Raw genomic sequence first — 15699 nt, forward strand, 5'->3', positions numbered from 1 at the left:
CGTTTGCACATTTAGTTTGTGAATGCGGCCAACTACTGTTCGGAGTTCAATCATGTTACATTTTGTGAAACAAATTAAAAAAGGAAGGAAAATAAAATATTGCACCACCATACACATATATATCACTATTTCATAAAAATACAAATAAAAACCACCAATCCATTCCACTACTTTGACCCTATATGCTAATGCACCTTGCCACCAGGCTGGGAGGATGGGACACCACCACTAAACACACCCTGTAACTCTTCTGTAGCTCCATTCCACTACTTTGACCCTATATGCTAATGCACCATGCCACCACTAAACACACCCTGTAACTCTTCTGAAGCTCCACCGAAATACTTCTCTGCAGCTGCCACCACCACATCTATTTTCTGTGATTGACGTTCCATTTCTGCGGTACAGTTAATAACCATTGCTATGAACGCTAAGAAGCCAACCTTACTGAAACATATATCACTCGTTGGCCTATCCCTCTGTGCTGGCACAGATCTACTACTCACAGGGATCATCTCAGGGTCCCTCACCGTTGACCCATCCTCCTCTACTTTCTTCACTGGCCCAGTATGCTGGTAGAGGATGCACTACTCTGACTCTGGTCACCTCCACTTGCCACTCTCGCACCGGACACTTCCGATCCCCAGCAACATGGGCAACCCTACAGTTGACACACATACATGTATCTACTGAAACTACACCATCTTTTGTCCCATGCCCCCTGCCCCCTGCACACTTCCCACATCTTGGATTCTCCCTCCTACACACTGCTGCAACTTGACCACAAACGTTGCACCTGAAACACTGCAGTGGATTCTGGACAAAAGCTCTAACAGGATAACTGATAGAGTATATACCAGTGGAGGCTCCTCAAAGGAGGAAGGGGAGGACCATCCTTTTAGAAAAAACTATACTAAATATATGAACATGTCACCAAATAATTGAATTAAAGACACTGTTTTGCAATGAAGGTGTACAGTAGTTAGTTTCCGTCCTCCTCTGAGTACATTGGCTTCAATACAAAACCTAGGAGGCTCATGGTTCTCACCCCGTTCCATAGACTTACACAGTAATTATGACAATTTACAGAGGACATCCTCCAGCCTATCAGAGCTCTTGCAGCATGAACTGACATTTTGTCCACCCAATCAAAGGATCAGAGAATGAATCTAGTACTGGAAGCATAAGCTACAACTAGCTAGCACTGCAGTGCATAAAATGTGGTCAGTAGTTAACTCAAAAAGAGAGAAAGACAATAGTTGAACAGTTTTGAATAAATGCATTTCTTCAAAAATTAAGGATAACCATGATAGTGAGGGAGAGAGAGAGCTAACTACATTTCATAGTATTTTTTTCACATTCACTTACTTAGCTAGCTATCTAGTTTAGTCTACTCAAACACCCGGCTCAAACACAGAGGGACGCTATGTTAGCTAGCTGGCTATGGCTATCAAACACTGGAACTCCTCAAGGTAAGCTTTTGGTTTTATACATTTATTGCCACTGGCGCCTGCCGGTGTAAATGCTAAACTGCTTGCTGACTGTACACTATACTACATGATTGTAGCGGGTTTATTAATGCATTAGTTCTGTTAGCTATGTTGACTATGACGTTAGATAATATGGTGACAATGATGTAGGCTGTGTGTTGGTTAGCGGTTATGATTTGAAGGTTTGGCTTGGAAAGTTTTTTTCCGCCTGGTCCCAGACAGCTGATGTGTTTACATACACTAAGTTGACTGTGTCTTTGAACAGCTTGGAAAATTCCAGAAAATAATTCCATGGTTTTAGAAGCTTCTGATAGGCTAATTGACATAATTTGAGTCAATTGGAGGTGTACCTGTGGATGTATTTCAAGGCCTACCTTCAAACTTGGTGCCTCTTTGCTTGACATCATGGGAAAATCAAAAGAAATCAGCCAAGACCTCAGAAAAATAATTGTAGACCTCCACAAGTCTGGTTCATCCTTGGGAACAATTTCCAAATGCCTGAAGGTACCACGTTCATCTGTACAAACAATAGTATGCAAGTATAAACACCATGGGACCACGCAGCCGTCATACCGCTCAGGAAGGGGACACGTTCTCCAAGAGATGAATGTACTTTGGTGCGAAAAGTGAAAATCAATCCCAGAACAACAGCAAAGGACCTTGTGAAGATGCTGGAGGAAACCGGTACAAAAGTAAAACGAGTCTTATATCGACCCAACCTGAAAGGCCACTCGGCAAGGAAGAAGCCACTGCTCCAAAACCGCCATAAATAAGCCAGGCTACGGTTTGCAACTGCACATGGGGACAAAGATCGTACTTTCTGGAGAAATGTCCTCTGGTCTGATGAAACAAAAATAGAACTGTTTGGCCATAATAACCATTGTTATGTTTGGAGGAAAAAGGGGAACACCATCCCAACTGTGAAGCACGGGGGTAACAGCATCATGTTGTGGGGTGCTTTGCTGCAGGAGGGACTGGTGCACTTCACAAAATAGATGGCATCATGAGGAGGAAAATTACGTGGATATATTGAAGAAACATCCCAAGACAAGCCTCCAGTATTTATGCTGCAGTAGTTTATGTGTCGGGGGGCTGGGGTCAGTTTGTTATATCTGGAGTACTTCTCCTGTCCTATTCGGTGTCCTGTGTGAATCTAAGTGTGCGTTCTCTAATTCTCTCCTTCTCTCTTTCTTTCTCTCTCTCGGAGGACCTGAGCCCTAGGACCTGAGCTCCAGGACTACCTGACATGATGACTCCTTGCTGTCCCCAGTCCACCTGGCCATGCTGCTGTTCCAGTTTCAACTGACCTGAGCCCTAGGACCATGCCCCAGGACTACCTGACATGATGACTCCTTGCTGTCCCCAGTCCACCTGGCCATGCTGCTGCTCCAGTTTCAACTTCCACCTGACTGTGCTGCTGCTCCAGTTTCAACTGTTCTGCCTTATTATTATTCGACCATGCTGGTCATTTATGAACATTTGAACATCTTGGCCATGTTCTGTTATAATCTCCACCCGGCACAGCCAGAAGAGGACTGGCCACCCCACATAGCCTGGTTCCTCTCTAGGTTTCTTCCTAGGTTTTGGCCTTTCTAGGGAGTTTTTCCTAGCCACCGTGCTTCTACACCTGCATTGCTTGCTGTTTGGGGTTTTAGGCTGGGTTTCTGTACAGCACTTTGAGATATCAGCTGATGTACGAAGGGCTATATAAATAAATTTGATTTGATTTGATTTGATTTGATATAAGGCTTTAATAAAGAGAAGTTAGTCACAGTTTCATCTCAATGTTTTCATGCCAGAATAATAATCCAAAGGAATCATGTTAACCTGTCGTTCCAATGTCTACCAATGCTTAACGTTTGACCTTTTGGAAAACTGGACATTTCAGGATGTAAGAATCTTGACCTCAGCAATGAATGAATACATGAAACGCACCCTCCCTGACCTGTCATAGAAGTCCTCTTACAAAACGGAGTTAATCTAAAACCAACCTATTTTGATACATCCTGTATCTGCAATTATTACTGTCATGACCTGACCCTTTAGTCTTCCGGAGAGCAGTCTAGTCAATGATAGTGGTGTGTGGTATACCGGACGATTCCGCACTGGCCCCCACCTCCACACCCGCTTCTCTAAATGGCTGAGGTTGAGATATAAAAGACTGTTGTGGAGTAAGGACGATGGCATACAGTCTTGTGGTTCCACCTGCATCACATTTTCACACTTCCACAGTGAGTGTTTCCTATACATTTTAAACTACTGAGCAGTCAACCAGCATAATTTGATATGAATATTCTATTTTTAAGAGTATACTGTATGTGTGATAACCTATTTTTTATTGGTATTTATGTGCAGAGTGTCAAGAAAATATGAAAATCAACCTTTTTTTGCATTCTTCTTGTGGTAGCTGAGGAGCATGGCCTCCAGTATTCTAAGCCGCCATCTTGCTTCCTCTCTGAGACCCAGCTGTGGGTTGTCTGCTTCAGGTAAGAGGAGAGAAACTTCTATATGGCTTACCATAGTAGATCTATCAAAATGGATGAATGCTACAACCATGTCTCTGTCACTAACAAATACAGTCGTGGGTGGTAAAGTCTACAATTTACTCGAAAGGCAAGGCACTCTGGGAAATATTTCAATAAGGCTTTACACGAAGCAGTGTGTTCATTTAACACTGTTCCTGTGTGTATATGGGTCCACAGACTCCACACTTTCAGTGCTGATTTAACACTGTTCCTGTGTGTATATGGGTCCACAGACTCCACACTTTCAGTGTTAATTTAACACTGTTCCTGTGTGTATATGGGTCCACAGACTCCACACTTTCAGTGTTAATTTAACACTGTTCCTGTGTGTATATGGGTCCACAGACTCCACACTTTCAGTGTTAATTTAACACTGTTCCTGTGTGTATATGGGTCCACAGACTCCACACTTTCAGTGTTAATTTAACACTGTTCCTGTGTGTATATGGGTCCACAGACTCCACACTTTCAGTGTTAATTTCCACAGACTCCACACTTTCAGTTAACACTGTTCCTGTGTGTATATGGTTAATTTAACACTGTTCCTGTGTGTATATGGGTCCACAGACTCCACACTTTCAGTGTTAATTTAACACTGTTCCTGTGTGTATATGGGTCCACAGACTCCACACTTTCAGTGTTAATTTAACACTGTTCCTGTGTGTATATGGGTCCACAGACTCCACACTTTCAGTGTTAATTTAACACTGTTCCTGTGTGTATATGGGTCCACAGACTCCACACTTTCAGTGCTGATTTAACAATATATATATTTTTTCTTTTACACTGGAGAATTTGCTGTTTAGTGATAGGTAATGCTGGCTTCTCACATGCTATTTATAGAAAGATAGTACATATTCAACATTATGGTAATAACTAATAAGTTGAACACAATGATAATTGGAAGAAAGGAGATTGTGGAATGTCTTGTGAGTTTCTGAATGCATCGCTACATTATGTTATTATCGCTACATTTGATCACCCAGTGGCAGGAGAACTTTTCTGCAACGCAGGACATTTTAAACTTTGTGTATTTGAGGTTTTAAAAAGGCTTCTGAAGTTTGTCATTTCCACTTTGAAAATGTCGGACTTGATTTTCGCTTACGAAAAATGTATCAAACCCTACAAAAATGTCCATGAATTATCCTGTTACTGCAGGATTCATTTCCTGCAGTGGCATACTGGCTCAAATGAAGATCCTACACGTGTACTTTCTGTCAGTCAAACAAGCATCATGTCTTTGAGTCATTCAACTTCCCAGAACAAGACACAACTGGAAAACACAGTTGATCATTAATTCCCACCTCTGCGCACTCCTCTTGATCCAACTCATTACAGATTAATATCTAGCTTCCTCGTGAGGTATTTGTGATTTGCCGTACTGTCTTGTGACTTCCCACTGATTGGATGTGTTTTTGGCGTTGAACTCAAATAACCCATAGAATCTCATTCCCATTTTCCATAGGACACCGCCATCAACAAACAACCGCTAAAAGAGTTGAGGAAGTTGAGTTTGATGGTCCTTGTATGAAGACGGAGGTTCCAGGTCCCAGATCTAAGGTAACTCAATGGATCAACGCTCGACCATATCACACCTAGGACCAGACCTACTAAGTTTATCACACTTTTGCAACGGCAAGAAAAATGACACTATTAAAGACAGTTTTATGGGATTGTGTTTCATTCTCGTATGGAAAAAAATGCTTAGTAAATCTGTCCCTCACTGCAAAGTGCCAACTGTCTAACGGTATTGTTGTCTGTTAGTAGCAGGGATGGTAAAGGGAACAATATATTTTTTAACAATTTAAAACGGTCTATGAATGTTTGTGAAATATCTTGTGACTATTAACATTGGCCAGGCCAAAGCTCTCAGGGATCAATCAATTAGACATCATTCAAAGCACTTTAAATTCAGGGTTGTTTCTGGTACTGGTACTATCCATTCATCTCCACTGTTGTTCTCCACAGATCCTAGCACAACAACTGGAGAGTATTCAGGTAAGAAATACACATAACCCACTCAGATTTATATGATATAATATGAATGAAATGTCATGTCACTGCTGAAGGACAAAAAGAGAGGCGGTGAAGAGAAATGTCCACATCGAGAAAAAAGTGACTTATTCTCCTTGACGTCCTCTGTCCACAAGTCATATCACATCGGATTTGTACGATGCGTCATGTGTAACGGCACCAGTGAAGATAGCCTCTTCTCTGTCCCCCTTGAACATCTCTGTCCCCCTCTACAGAGTGTTGTCCAGGTGAACATCTCTGTCCCCCTCTACAGAGTGTTGTCCAGGTGAACATCTCTGTCCCCCTCTACAGAGTGTTGTCCAGGTGAACATCTCTGTCCCCCTCTACAGAGTGTTGTCCAGGTGAACATCTCTGTCCCCCTCTACAGTGTTGTCCAGGTGAACATCTCTGTCCCCCTCTACAGAGTGTTGTCCAGGTGAACATCTCTGTCCTCCTCTACATCCAGGTGAACATCTCTGTCCCCCTCTACAGAGTGTTGTCCAGGTGAACATCTCTGTCCCCCTCTACAGAGTGTTGTCCAGGTGAACATCTCTGTCCCCCTCTAGAGTGTTGTCCAGGTGAACATCTCTGTCCCCCTCTACAGAGTGTTGTCCAGGTGAACATCTCTGTCCCCCTCTACAGAGTGTTGTCCAGGTGAACATCTCTGTCCCCCTCTACAGAGTGTTGTCCAGGTGAACATCTCTGTCCCCCTCTACAGAGTGTTGTCCAGGTGAACATCTCTGTCCTCCTCTACATCTCTGTCCCCCTCTACAGAGTGTTGTCCAGGTGAACATCTCTGTCCCCCTCTACAGAGTGTTGTCCAGGTGAACATCTCTGGCCCCCTCTACAGAGTGTTGTCCAGGTGAACATCTCTGTCCCCCTCTACAGAGTGTTGTCCAGGTGAACATCTCTGTCCCCCTCTACAGAGTGTTGTCCAGGTGAACATCTCTGTCCCCCTCTACAGAGTGTTGTCCAGGTGAACATCTCTGTCCCCCTCTACAGAGTGTTGTCCAGGTGAACATCTCTGTCCCCCTCTACAGAGTGTTGTCCAGGTGAACATCTCTGTCCCCCTCTACAGAGTGTTGTCCAGGTGAACATCTCTGTCCCCCTCTACAGAGTGTTGTCCAGGTGAACATCTCTGTCCCCCTCTACAGAGTGTTGTCCAGGTGAACTTCTTCTGTGACTATGAGGAGAGTAAAGGTAACTACCTGGTGGACGTGGATGGGAACCGCATGCTGGATGTCTACACCCAGATCGCATCCATACCCATAGGTGGGTATTCTATAGGACCCAGAGTTGTTCCTGGTCAGGTCACGTGGTCAGGAAAAACTCTTGGCCACAAGGATGAGTCAAAGCACTGAAAGACCCAAAGACTTCAAATGTAAGTTTTTCTCTCTGTGATTTCCAGGATACAATCACCCGGCACTCACAAAAGTCATGACGGATCCGAAAAATATGGTAAGCAGCAAAGTTGATCTTGAGAATTGAAAGACATTCGATTTGCCATTGATAATGTGTTACTATTTTCTACAATCTGTGTCAGGGAACGTTTGTCAACCGACCAGCTCTTGGGATGATGCCACCAGAGCAATTCTCTGAGAAGCTTGTCAACGGCCTGATGGCAGTAAGTTTGATTTCAAATACACCTCGGAATATAACATCACAGCCTGTTTAACACTATTACTAACCATGCATACATTTTCAAGACATATTGTGACACAGAGGACCACATTGGAAATAAGTGTTCAATGATACTGTATTGTGTTATCCCCTGGACTTTGTACTTTATTAAAGGATTCAAACCCAAGAATAAATGGAATGAAATCAAATAACTCAAGCTCTTACATGACTGGTGCACTTCCTCCATTTTTCCACTAGGTGGCACCGAAGGGCTTCAGCCGGGTCCAGACCATGGCCTGTGGATCCTGCTCCAATGAGAACGCCTACAAAGCCATCTTCATCTGGTACAGAGTAAGGGCAGGACCATGGATAGTAACGCAATTCTAAAGTCTATATTAAATATGGGCTGTATATATAGCAGGCTTTTACTCTATGTGTTTCTTAGAACAAGATGAGAGGAACTCCGGAACCAACTCCAGAGGAAGTAAGAACTAGTGTCATCAACCAGGTAGGTAACTCACACTCCCTCACAACTCTCCTGTTTGTCATTTTGTTATATAGGGCCAGCAGTTTCTCAGGCTGGTGTTCTCTCGTTCTTTTTCCAGGTTCCTGGCTGCCCTGACCTGACTCTTCTGTCCTTCATGGGCGGATTTCACGGAAGAACTCTGGGTAAGACTTTAATATGTACTTACATAGTAGTTACTTAGGCTGATACAATCTGACTAGGGTACTGAGTGGGTACACAAAGTACTTCCAACTGGGATGTAGGTAATTGCAATGACAATACATAGGTTTTTAGAACCACCTAATATCAAGTCTGAACTCAAGGCTCTTCTATTCTCCCAGGCTGTCTGGCCACCACTCATACCAAGGCCATACAGAAGCTAGACGTGCCGTCTTTTGACTGGCCCATCGCCCCCTTCCCCCAGCTGAGGTACCCCCTGGACCAGTTCGAGAGGGAGAACGCACGGGAGGAGGCACGCTGCCTGGAGGAGGTGAGTCTCTCTCTATATATACAGTATCTCTTCTTCCTAATCTGACCATCCAACTGACTCTCATCCCTTATTCCTCTCATCAATCCATTCCCATCCATCTGAACTATCCTTTCTTTCATTCTCCCCCCTGACCTTCATTCTTGCCTCTATTCCTCTCATCCCTTGTTCAATCCCTTCCATCTCAGGCGGAGGACCTGATAGTGAAGTGGAATCAGAAGGGTCGGCACGTGGCGGGGGTGGTGATCGAGCCAATCCAGGCAGAGGGAGGGGATAACCATGCCTCCTTCGACTTCTACAGGAAGCTCAGGGGAATCACCAAGAAGGTAGAGAAAGGATCCTTACTGGTTAGACAGAGTACAGAGCATCTGGAGGGATATGAATCATGCTGACAATCTAACTGATTTGATTCTCTTGATTGTTAGTGAAAATGATCAAATTAGTAGATATTGAGTAGAATTTCTTTAATTGAGACTTGGTATAAGCCACACCTACTAAGGTGTGTTTTATCAAATACTTCTTTAAATACATTAATTGGTAAATAATATGAAGCTATCAAGGTACACTCATCTAGAAATCAGTACTTTACTGTGTAAGTACACTGTAAACAGTATTGTGATTACACAGGTCTTTAGTCATTTCAACCTACTGACCTTTGTGTGTCCGTCAGCATGGCTGTGCCTTCCTAGTGGATGAGGTGCAGACAGGGGGTGGGTCTACGGGGAAATTCTGGGCCCATGCGCACTGGGGATTGGACGACCCCGCTGACATCGTCTCCTTCAGCAAGAAGATGCTGACAGGAGGATACTACCAGAAAGATAGCTTTCAGCCTGACAAGGTAGTGTGTGTGTGTGTGTGTGTGTGTGGGTGGGTGGGTGTGTGTGTGTGTGTGTGTGTATGTATGTGTGTGTGTATGTGTGGTACTTTTATATCAACCTTTTTACCTTATTTTCTTTTCTTTCTCTTTTCTGCGCTTCTCTCCTCACTTCTTCTCCCATCTCCTCTGCTCTCTGTTTCTTCTCTCCTCTCCTCTTCTCTCATCTCCTCTTCTCCTCTCTCCTCACTTCTTCTCCCATCTCCTCTGCTCTCTGTTTCTTCTCTCCTCTCCTCTTCTCTCATCTCCTCTTCTCTTCTCTCCTCACTTCTTCTCCCATCTCCTCTGCTCTCTGTTTCTTCTCTCCTCTCCTCTTCTCTCATCTCCTCTTCTCTTCTCTCCTCACTTCTTCTCCCATCTCCTCTGCTCTCTGTTTCTTCTCTCCTCTCCTCTTCTCTCATCTCCTCTTCTCTTCTCTCCTCACTTCTTCTCCCATCTCCTCTGCTCTCTGTTTCTTCTCTCCTCTCCTCTTCTCTCATCTCCTCTTCTCTTCTCTCCTCACTTCTTCTCCTCATCTCCTCTGCTCTCTGTTTCTTCTCTCCTCTCTCTCTCTATCTCCTCTCTCTCTTCTCTCCTACTCTTCTCCCATCTCCTCTGCTCTCTGTTTCTTCTTCCTCTCTCCTCTCTCCCATCTCTCTCTCTCTCTCTTTCTTCTCTCTCACTTCTTCTCTCCCATCTCTCTCATCTCCTCTTCTCTTCTCTCCTCACTTCTTCTCTCCTCTCCTCTTCTCTCATCTCCTCTTCTCTTCTCTCCTCACTTCTTCTCCCATCTCCTCTTCTCTCTGTTTCTTCTCCCATCTCCTCTTCTCTCTGTTTCTTCAAATCAAATCAAATCAAATTTTATTTGTCACATACACATGGTTAGCAGATGTTAATGCGAGTGTAGCGAAATGCTTGTGCTTCTAGTTCCGACAATGCAGTAATAACCAACAAGTAATCTAACTAACAATTCCAAAACTACTGTCTTATACACAGTGTAAGGGGATAAAGAATATGTACATAAGGATATATGAATGAGTGATGGTACAGAGCAGCATAGGCAAGATACAGTAGATGGTATCGAGTACAGTATATACATATGAGATGAGTATGTAAACAAAGTGGCATAGTTAAAGTGGCTAGTGATACATGTATTACATAAGGATGCAGTCGATGATATAGAGTACAGTATATACGTATGCATATGAGATGAATAATGTAGGGTAAGTAACATTATATAGGGTAGCATTGTTTAAAGTGGCTAGTGATATATTTACATCATTTCCCATCAATTCCCATTATTAAAGTGGCTGGAGTTGAGTCAGTGTCAGTGTGTTGGCAGCAGCCACTCAATGTTAGTGGTGGCTGTTTAACAGTCTGATGGCCTTGAGATAGAAGCTGTTTTTCAGTCTCTCGGTCCCAGCTTTGATGCACCTGTACTGACCTCGCCTTCTGGATGATAGCGGGGTGAACAGGCAGTGGCTCGGGTGGTTGATGTCCTTGATGATCTTTATGGCCTTCCTGTAACATTGGGTGGTGTAGGTGTCCTGGAGGGCAGGTAGTTTGCCCCCGGTGATGCGTTGTGCAGACCTCACTACCCTCTGGAGAGCCTTACGGTTGAGGGCGGAGCAGTTGCCGTACCAGGCGGTGATACAGCCCGCCAGGATGCTCTCGATTGTGCATCTGTAGAAGTTTGTGAGTGCTTTTGGTGACAAGCCGAATTTCTTCAGCCTCCTGAGGTTGAAGAGGCGCTGCTGCGCCTTCCTCACGATGCTGTCTGTGTGAGTGGACCAATTCAGTTTGTCTGTGATGTGTATGCCGAGGAACTTAAAACTTGCTACCCTCTCCACTACTGTTCCATCGATGTGGATAGGGGGTGTTCCCTCTGCTGTTTCCTGAAGTCCACAATCATCTCCTTAGTTTTGTTGACGTTGAGTGTGAGGTTATTTTCCTGACACCACACTCCGAGGGCCCTCACCTCCTCCCTGTAGGCCGTCTCGTCGTTGTTGGTAATCAAGCCTACCACTGTTGTGTCGTCCGCAAACTTGATGATTGAGTTGGAGGCGTGCGTGGCCACGCAGTCGTGGGTGAACAGGGAGTACAGGAGAGGGCTCAGAACGCACCCTTGTGGGGCCCCAGTGTTGAGGATCAGCGGGGAGGAGATGTTGTTGCCTACCCTCACCACCTGGGGGCGGCCCGTCAGGAAGTCCAGTACCCAGTTGCACAGGGCGGGGTCGAGACCCAGGGTCTCGAGCTTGATGACGAGCTTGGAGGGTACTATGGTGTTGAATGCCGAGCTGTAGTCGATGAACAGCATTCTCACATAGGTATTCCTCTTGTCCAGATGGGTTAGGGCAGTGTGCAGTGTGGTTGAGATTGCATCGTCTGTGGACCTATTTGGGCGGTAAGCAAATTGGAGTGGGTCTAGGGTGTCAGGTAGGGTGGAGGTGATATGGTCCTTGACTAGTCTCTCAAAGCACTTCATGATGACGGATGTGAGTGCTACGGGCGGTAGTCGTTTAGCTCAGTTACCTTAGCTTTCTTGGGAACAGGAACAATGGTGGCCCTCTTGAAGCATGTGGGAACAGCAGACTGGTATAGGGATTGATTGAATATGTCCGTAAACACACCGGCCAGCTGGTCTGCGCATGCTCTGAGGGCGCGGCTGGGGATGCCGTCTGGGCCTGCAGCCTTGCGAGGGTTAACACGTTTAAATGTCTTACTCACCTCGGCTGCAGTGAAAGAGAGACCGCATGTTTTCATTGCAGGCCGTGTCAGTGGCACTGTATTGTCCTCAAAGCGGGCAAAAAAAGTTATTTAGTCTGCCTGGGAGCAAGACATCCTGGTCCGTGACTGGGCTGGATTTCTTCCTGTAGTCCGTGATTGACTGTAGACCCTGCCACATGCCTCTTGTGTCTGAGCCGTTGAATTGAGATTCTACTTTGTCTCTGTACTGACGCTTAGCTTGTTTAATAGCCTTGCGGAGGGAATAGCTGCACTGTTTGTATTCAGTCATGTCACCAGACACCTTGCCCTGATTAAAAGCAGTGGTTCGCGCTTTCAGTTTCACACGAATGCTGCCATCAATCCACAGTTTCTGGTTAGGGAATGTTTTAATCGTTGCTATGGGAACGACATCTTCAACGCACGTTCTAATGAACTCGCACACCGAATCAGCATATTCGTCAATGTTGTTGTCTGACGCAATACGAAACATCTCCCAGTCCACGTGATGGAAGCAGTCTTGGAGTGTGGAGTCAGCTTGGTCGGACCAGCGTTGGACAGACCTCAGCATGGGAGCTTCTTGTTTTAGTTTCTGTCTGTAGGCAGGGATCAACAAAATGGAGTCGTGGTCAGCTTTTCCGAAAGGGGGGCGGGGCAGGGCCTTATATGCGTCGCGGAAGTTAGAGTAACAATGATCCAAGGTCTTTCCACCCCTGGTTGCGCAATCGATATGCTGATAAAATTTAGGGAGTCTTGTTTTCAGATTAGCCTTGTTAAAATCCCCAGCTACAATGAATGCAGCCTCCGGATAAATCATTTCCAGTTTGCAGAGAGTTAAATAAAGTTCGTTCAGAGCCATCGATGTGTCTGCTTGGGGGATATATACGGCTGTGATTATAATCGAAGAGAATTCTCTTGGTAGATAATGCGGTCTACATTTGATTGTGAGGAATTCTAAATCAGGTGAACAGAAGGATTTGAGTTCCTGTATGTTTCTTTCATCACACCATGTCACGTTAGTCATAAGGCATACGCCCCCGCCCCTCTTCTTACCAGAAAGATGTTTGTCTCTGTCGGCGCGATGCGTGGAGAAACCCGTAGGCTGCACCACCTCGGATAGCGTTGTTCCAGTGAGCCATGTTTCCGTGAAGCAGAGAACGTTACAGTCTCTGATGTCCCTCTGGAATGCTACCCTTGCTCGGATTTCATCAACCTTGTTGTCAAGAGACTGGACATTGGCAAGAAGAATGCTAGGGAGTGGTGCACGGTGTGCCCGTCTCCGGAGTCTGACCAGAAGACCGCCTCGTTTCCCTCTTTTTCGGAGTCGTTTTTTTGGGTCGCTGCATGGAATCCACTCCGTTGTCCTGTTTGTAAGGCAGAACACAGGATCCGCGTCGCGAAAAACATATTCTTGGTCGTACTGATGGTGAGTTGACGCTGATCTTATATTCAGTAGTTCTTCTCGACTGTATGTAATGAAACCTAAGATGACCTGGGGTACTAATGTAAGAAATAACACGTAAAAAAAACAAAAAACTGCATAGTTTCCTAGGAACGCGAAGCGAGGCGGCCATCTCTGTCGGCGCCGGAAGTTCTCTCATCTCCTCTCTGTTTCTTCTCCCATCTCCTCTTCTCTCTGTTTCTTCTCTCATCTCCTCTTCTCTTCTCTGTTTCTTCTCCCATCTCCTCTTCTCTCTGTTTCTTCTCTCATCTCCTCTCTGTTTCTTCTCTCATCTCTCTCCATCTCTTCTCTCATCTCCTCTCTGTTTCTTCTCCCATCTCCTCTTCTCTCTGTTTCTTCTCTCATCTCCTCTCTGTTTCTTCTCTCTCCCATCTCCTCTTCTCTCTGTTTCTTCTCTCTCTCTGTTTTCTCCCATCTCTCTTCTCTTCTCCCATCTCCTCTTCTCTCTGTTTCTTCTCTCATCTCCTCTCTGTTTCTTCTCCCATCTCCTCTTCTCTCTGTTTCTTCTCTCATCTCCTCTCTGTTTCTTCTCCCATCTCCTCTTCTCTCTTTTTCTTCTCTCATCTCCTCTCTGTTTCTTCTCCCATCTCCTCTTCTCTCTGTTTCTTCTCTCATCTCCTCTCTGTTTCTTCTCCCATCTCCTCTTCTCTCTGTTTCTTCTCTCATCTCCTCACTTCTTCTCTCATCTCCTCTCCTCTCATCTCCTCTCCTCTCTGCTTCTTCTCTCCTCTCCTCTTATTTACTTCTCCAGCCGTTCAGGATCTTCAACACGTGGCTTGGAGACCACACTAAGAACCTGTTGCTGACCGAGGTCATAAAGGTCATCAAGACAGAGAACCTGCTGGACCAGGCCAAGAGGTCAGGCAAGGTCATGCTGGAGGGACTCTACGACCTACAGGTGAGTTAGGGTCAAAGGTTAGGAGTCACTGTTAGGGGAGTGAAGAATGATCACTGTTTGATGTTTACTGTGGTTGTGTTATGAGTAGAGGGAGAGTGGTCGTTTGTAGTGTGTGTGTGTATGAGACAGCATGCATCACCCCGCTCCTCTCTCTTCAAGGATAAGTACCCCCACTTGCTCAGTAAAGCGAGGGGCATCGGGACGTTCTGTGCCATCGATGTTAAGGATGAAGACACACGCAACCTCCTCCTCCTCAAGGCCAGGAATAAGGGTAAGACTCTTAGCATGTAGGATCTGATGAATCCTCCAGGTCAGGAATAAGGGTAAGACTCTTAGCATGTAGGATCTGATGAATCCTCTAGGCCAGGAATAAGGGTAAGACTATTAGCATGTAGGATGTGATGAATCCTCTAGGCCAGGAATAAGGGTAAGACTCTTAGCATGTAGGATGTGATGAATCCTCCAGGTCAGGAATAAGGGTAAGACTCTTAGCATGTAGGATGTGATGAATAAACTAAAAGAATAAGACTATCAATTTAGCAAGATTATCAAATGATTCAAGAACATGCAGGACAATATCCAGCATAATATTTACTAGCTTAGTATCAATAAGGTACATCCATATCACTTACATTCAGTAGTACTATCAAGTGAATCGCCGATTCGTTAGTAAAGAATGAATACTATTTATGATGTTGTTTTCCTGTTCCAGGTGTGGTTCTAGGGGGCTGTGGAACCCAGTCTATCCGGTTCCGACCAGCTCTGGTGTTCAAGGAACACCATGCTCATCTCTTCCTGGATATCTTTAATGACGCAATCGCTGAGCTCAAGTAGAGTCTACACAGGAATCCAATGTGGCCCTGCTCAAACAGACCCATACTGTCAATCTGCAGTGAAGAGGTTGACACTCCTCCAATCAATCAAATGTATTTACAAAGCCCTTTTTACATCAGCTGATATCTCAAAGTGCTTTTACAGAAACCCAGCCTAAAACCCCAAACGGCAAGCAATGCAGATGTAGAAGCACGGTGTGTCGGAAAAGCTCCCTAGAAAGGCAGGAACCTAGGAGGAAACCTAGAGAGGAACCAGGCTCTGAGGGGTGGCCAGTCCTCTTCTGGCTGT

At 45.1% G+C, this 15699-nt stretch overlaps 1 protein-coding gene across 1 annotated transcript; it reads left to right on the forward strand.

The window, feature by feature from the left end:
• Positions 1-3237: 3237 nt before the first annotated feature.
• Positions 3238-15613, forward strand: LOC112238371 (4-aminobutyrate aminotransferase, mitochondrial). The gene is made up of 15 exons (XM_042304593.1): positions 3238-3976; positions 5481-5575; positions 5984-6013; positions 7183-7300; positions 7437-7486; positions 7572-7652; positions 7907-7999; positions 8094-8156; positions 8254-8317; positions 8495-8643; positions 8829-8966; positions 9311-9478; positions 14431-14577; positions 14737-14848; positions 15290-15613. Exons 1-15 carry the CDS (start codon positions 3907-3909, stop codon positions 15409-15411), a joined length of 1500 nt encoding a protein of 499 aa, XP_042160527.1. The 5' UTR covers positions 3238-3906; the 3' UTR covers positions 15412-15613.
• The last annotated feature ends 86 nt before the right edge of the window (positions 15614-15699 follow it).

The sequence above is a fragment of the Oncorhynchus tshawytscha genome, linkage group LG02, assembly GCF_018296145.1.
Source record: "Oncorhynchus tshawytscha isolate Ot180627B linkage group LG02, Otsh_v2.0, whole genome shotgun sequence".
Lineage (NCBI taxonomy): Eukaryota > Metazoa > Chordata > Actinopteri > Salmoniformes > Salmonidae > Oncorhynchus > Oncorhynchus tshawytscha.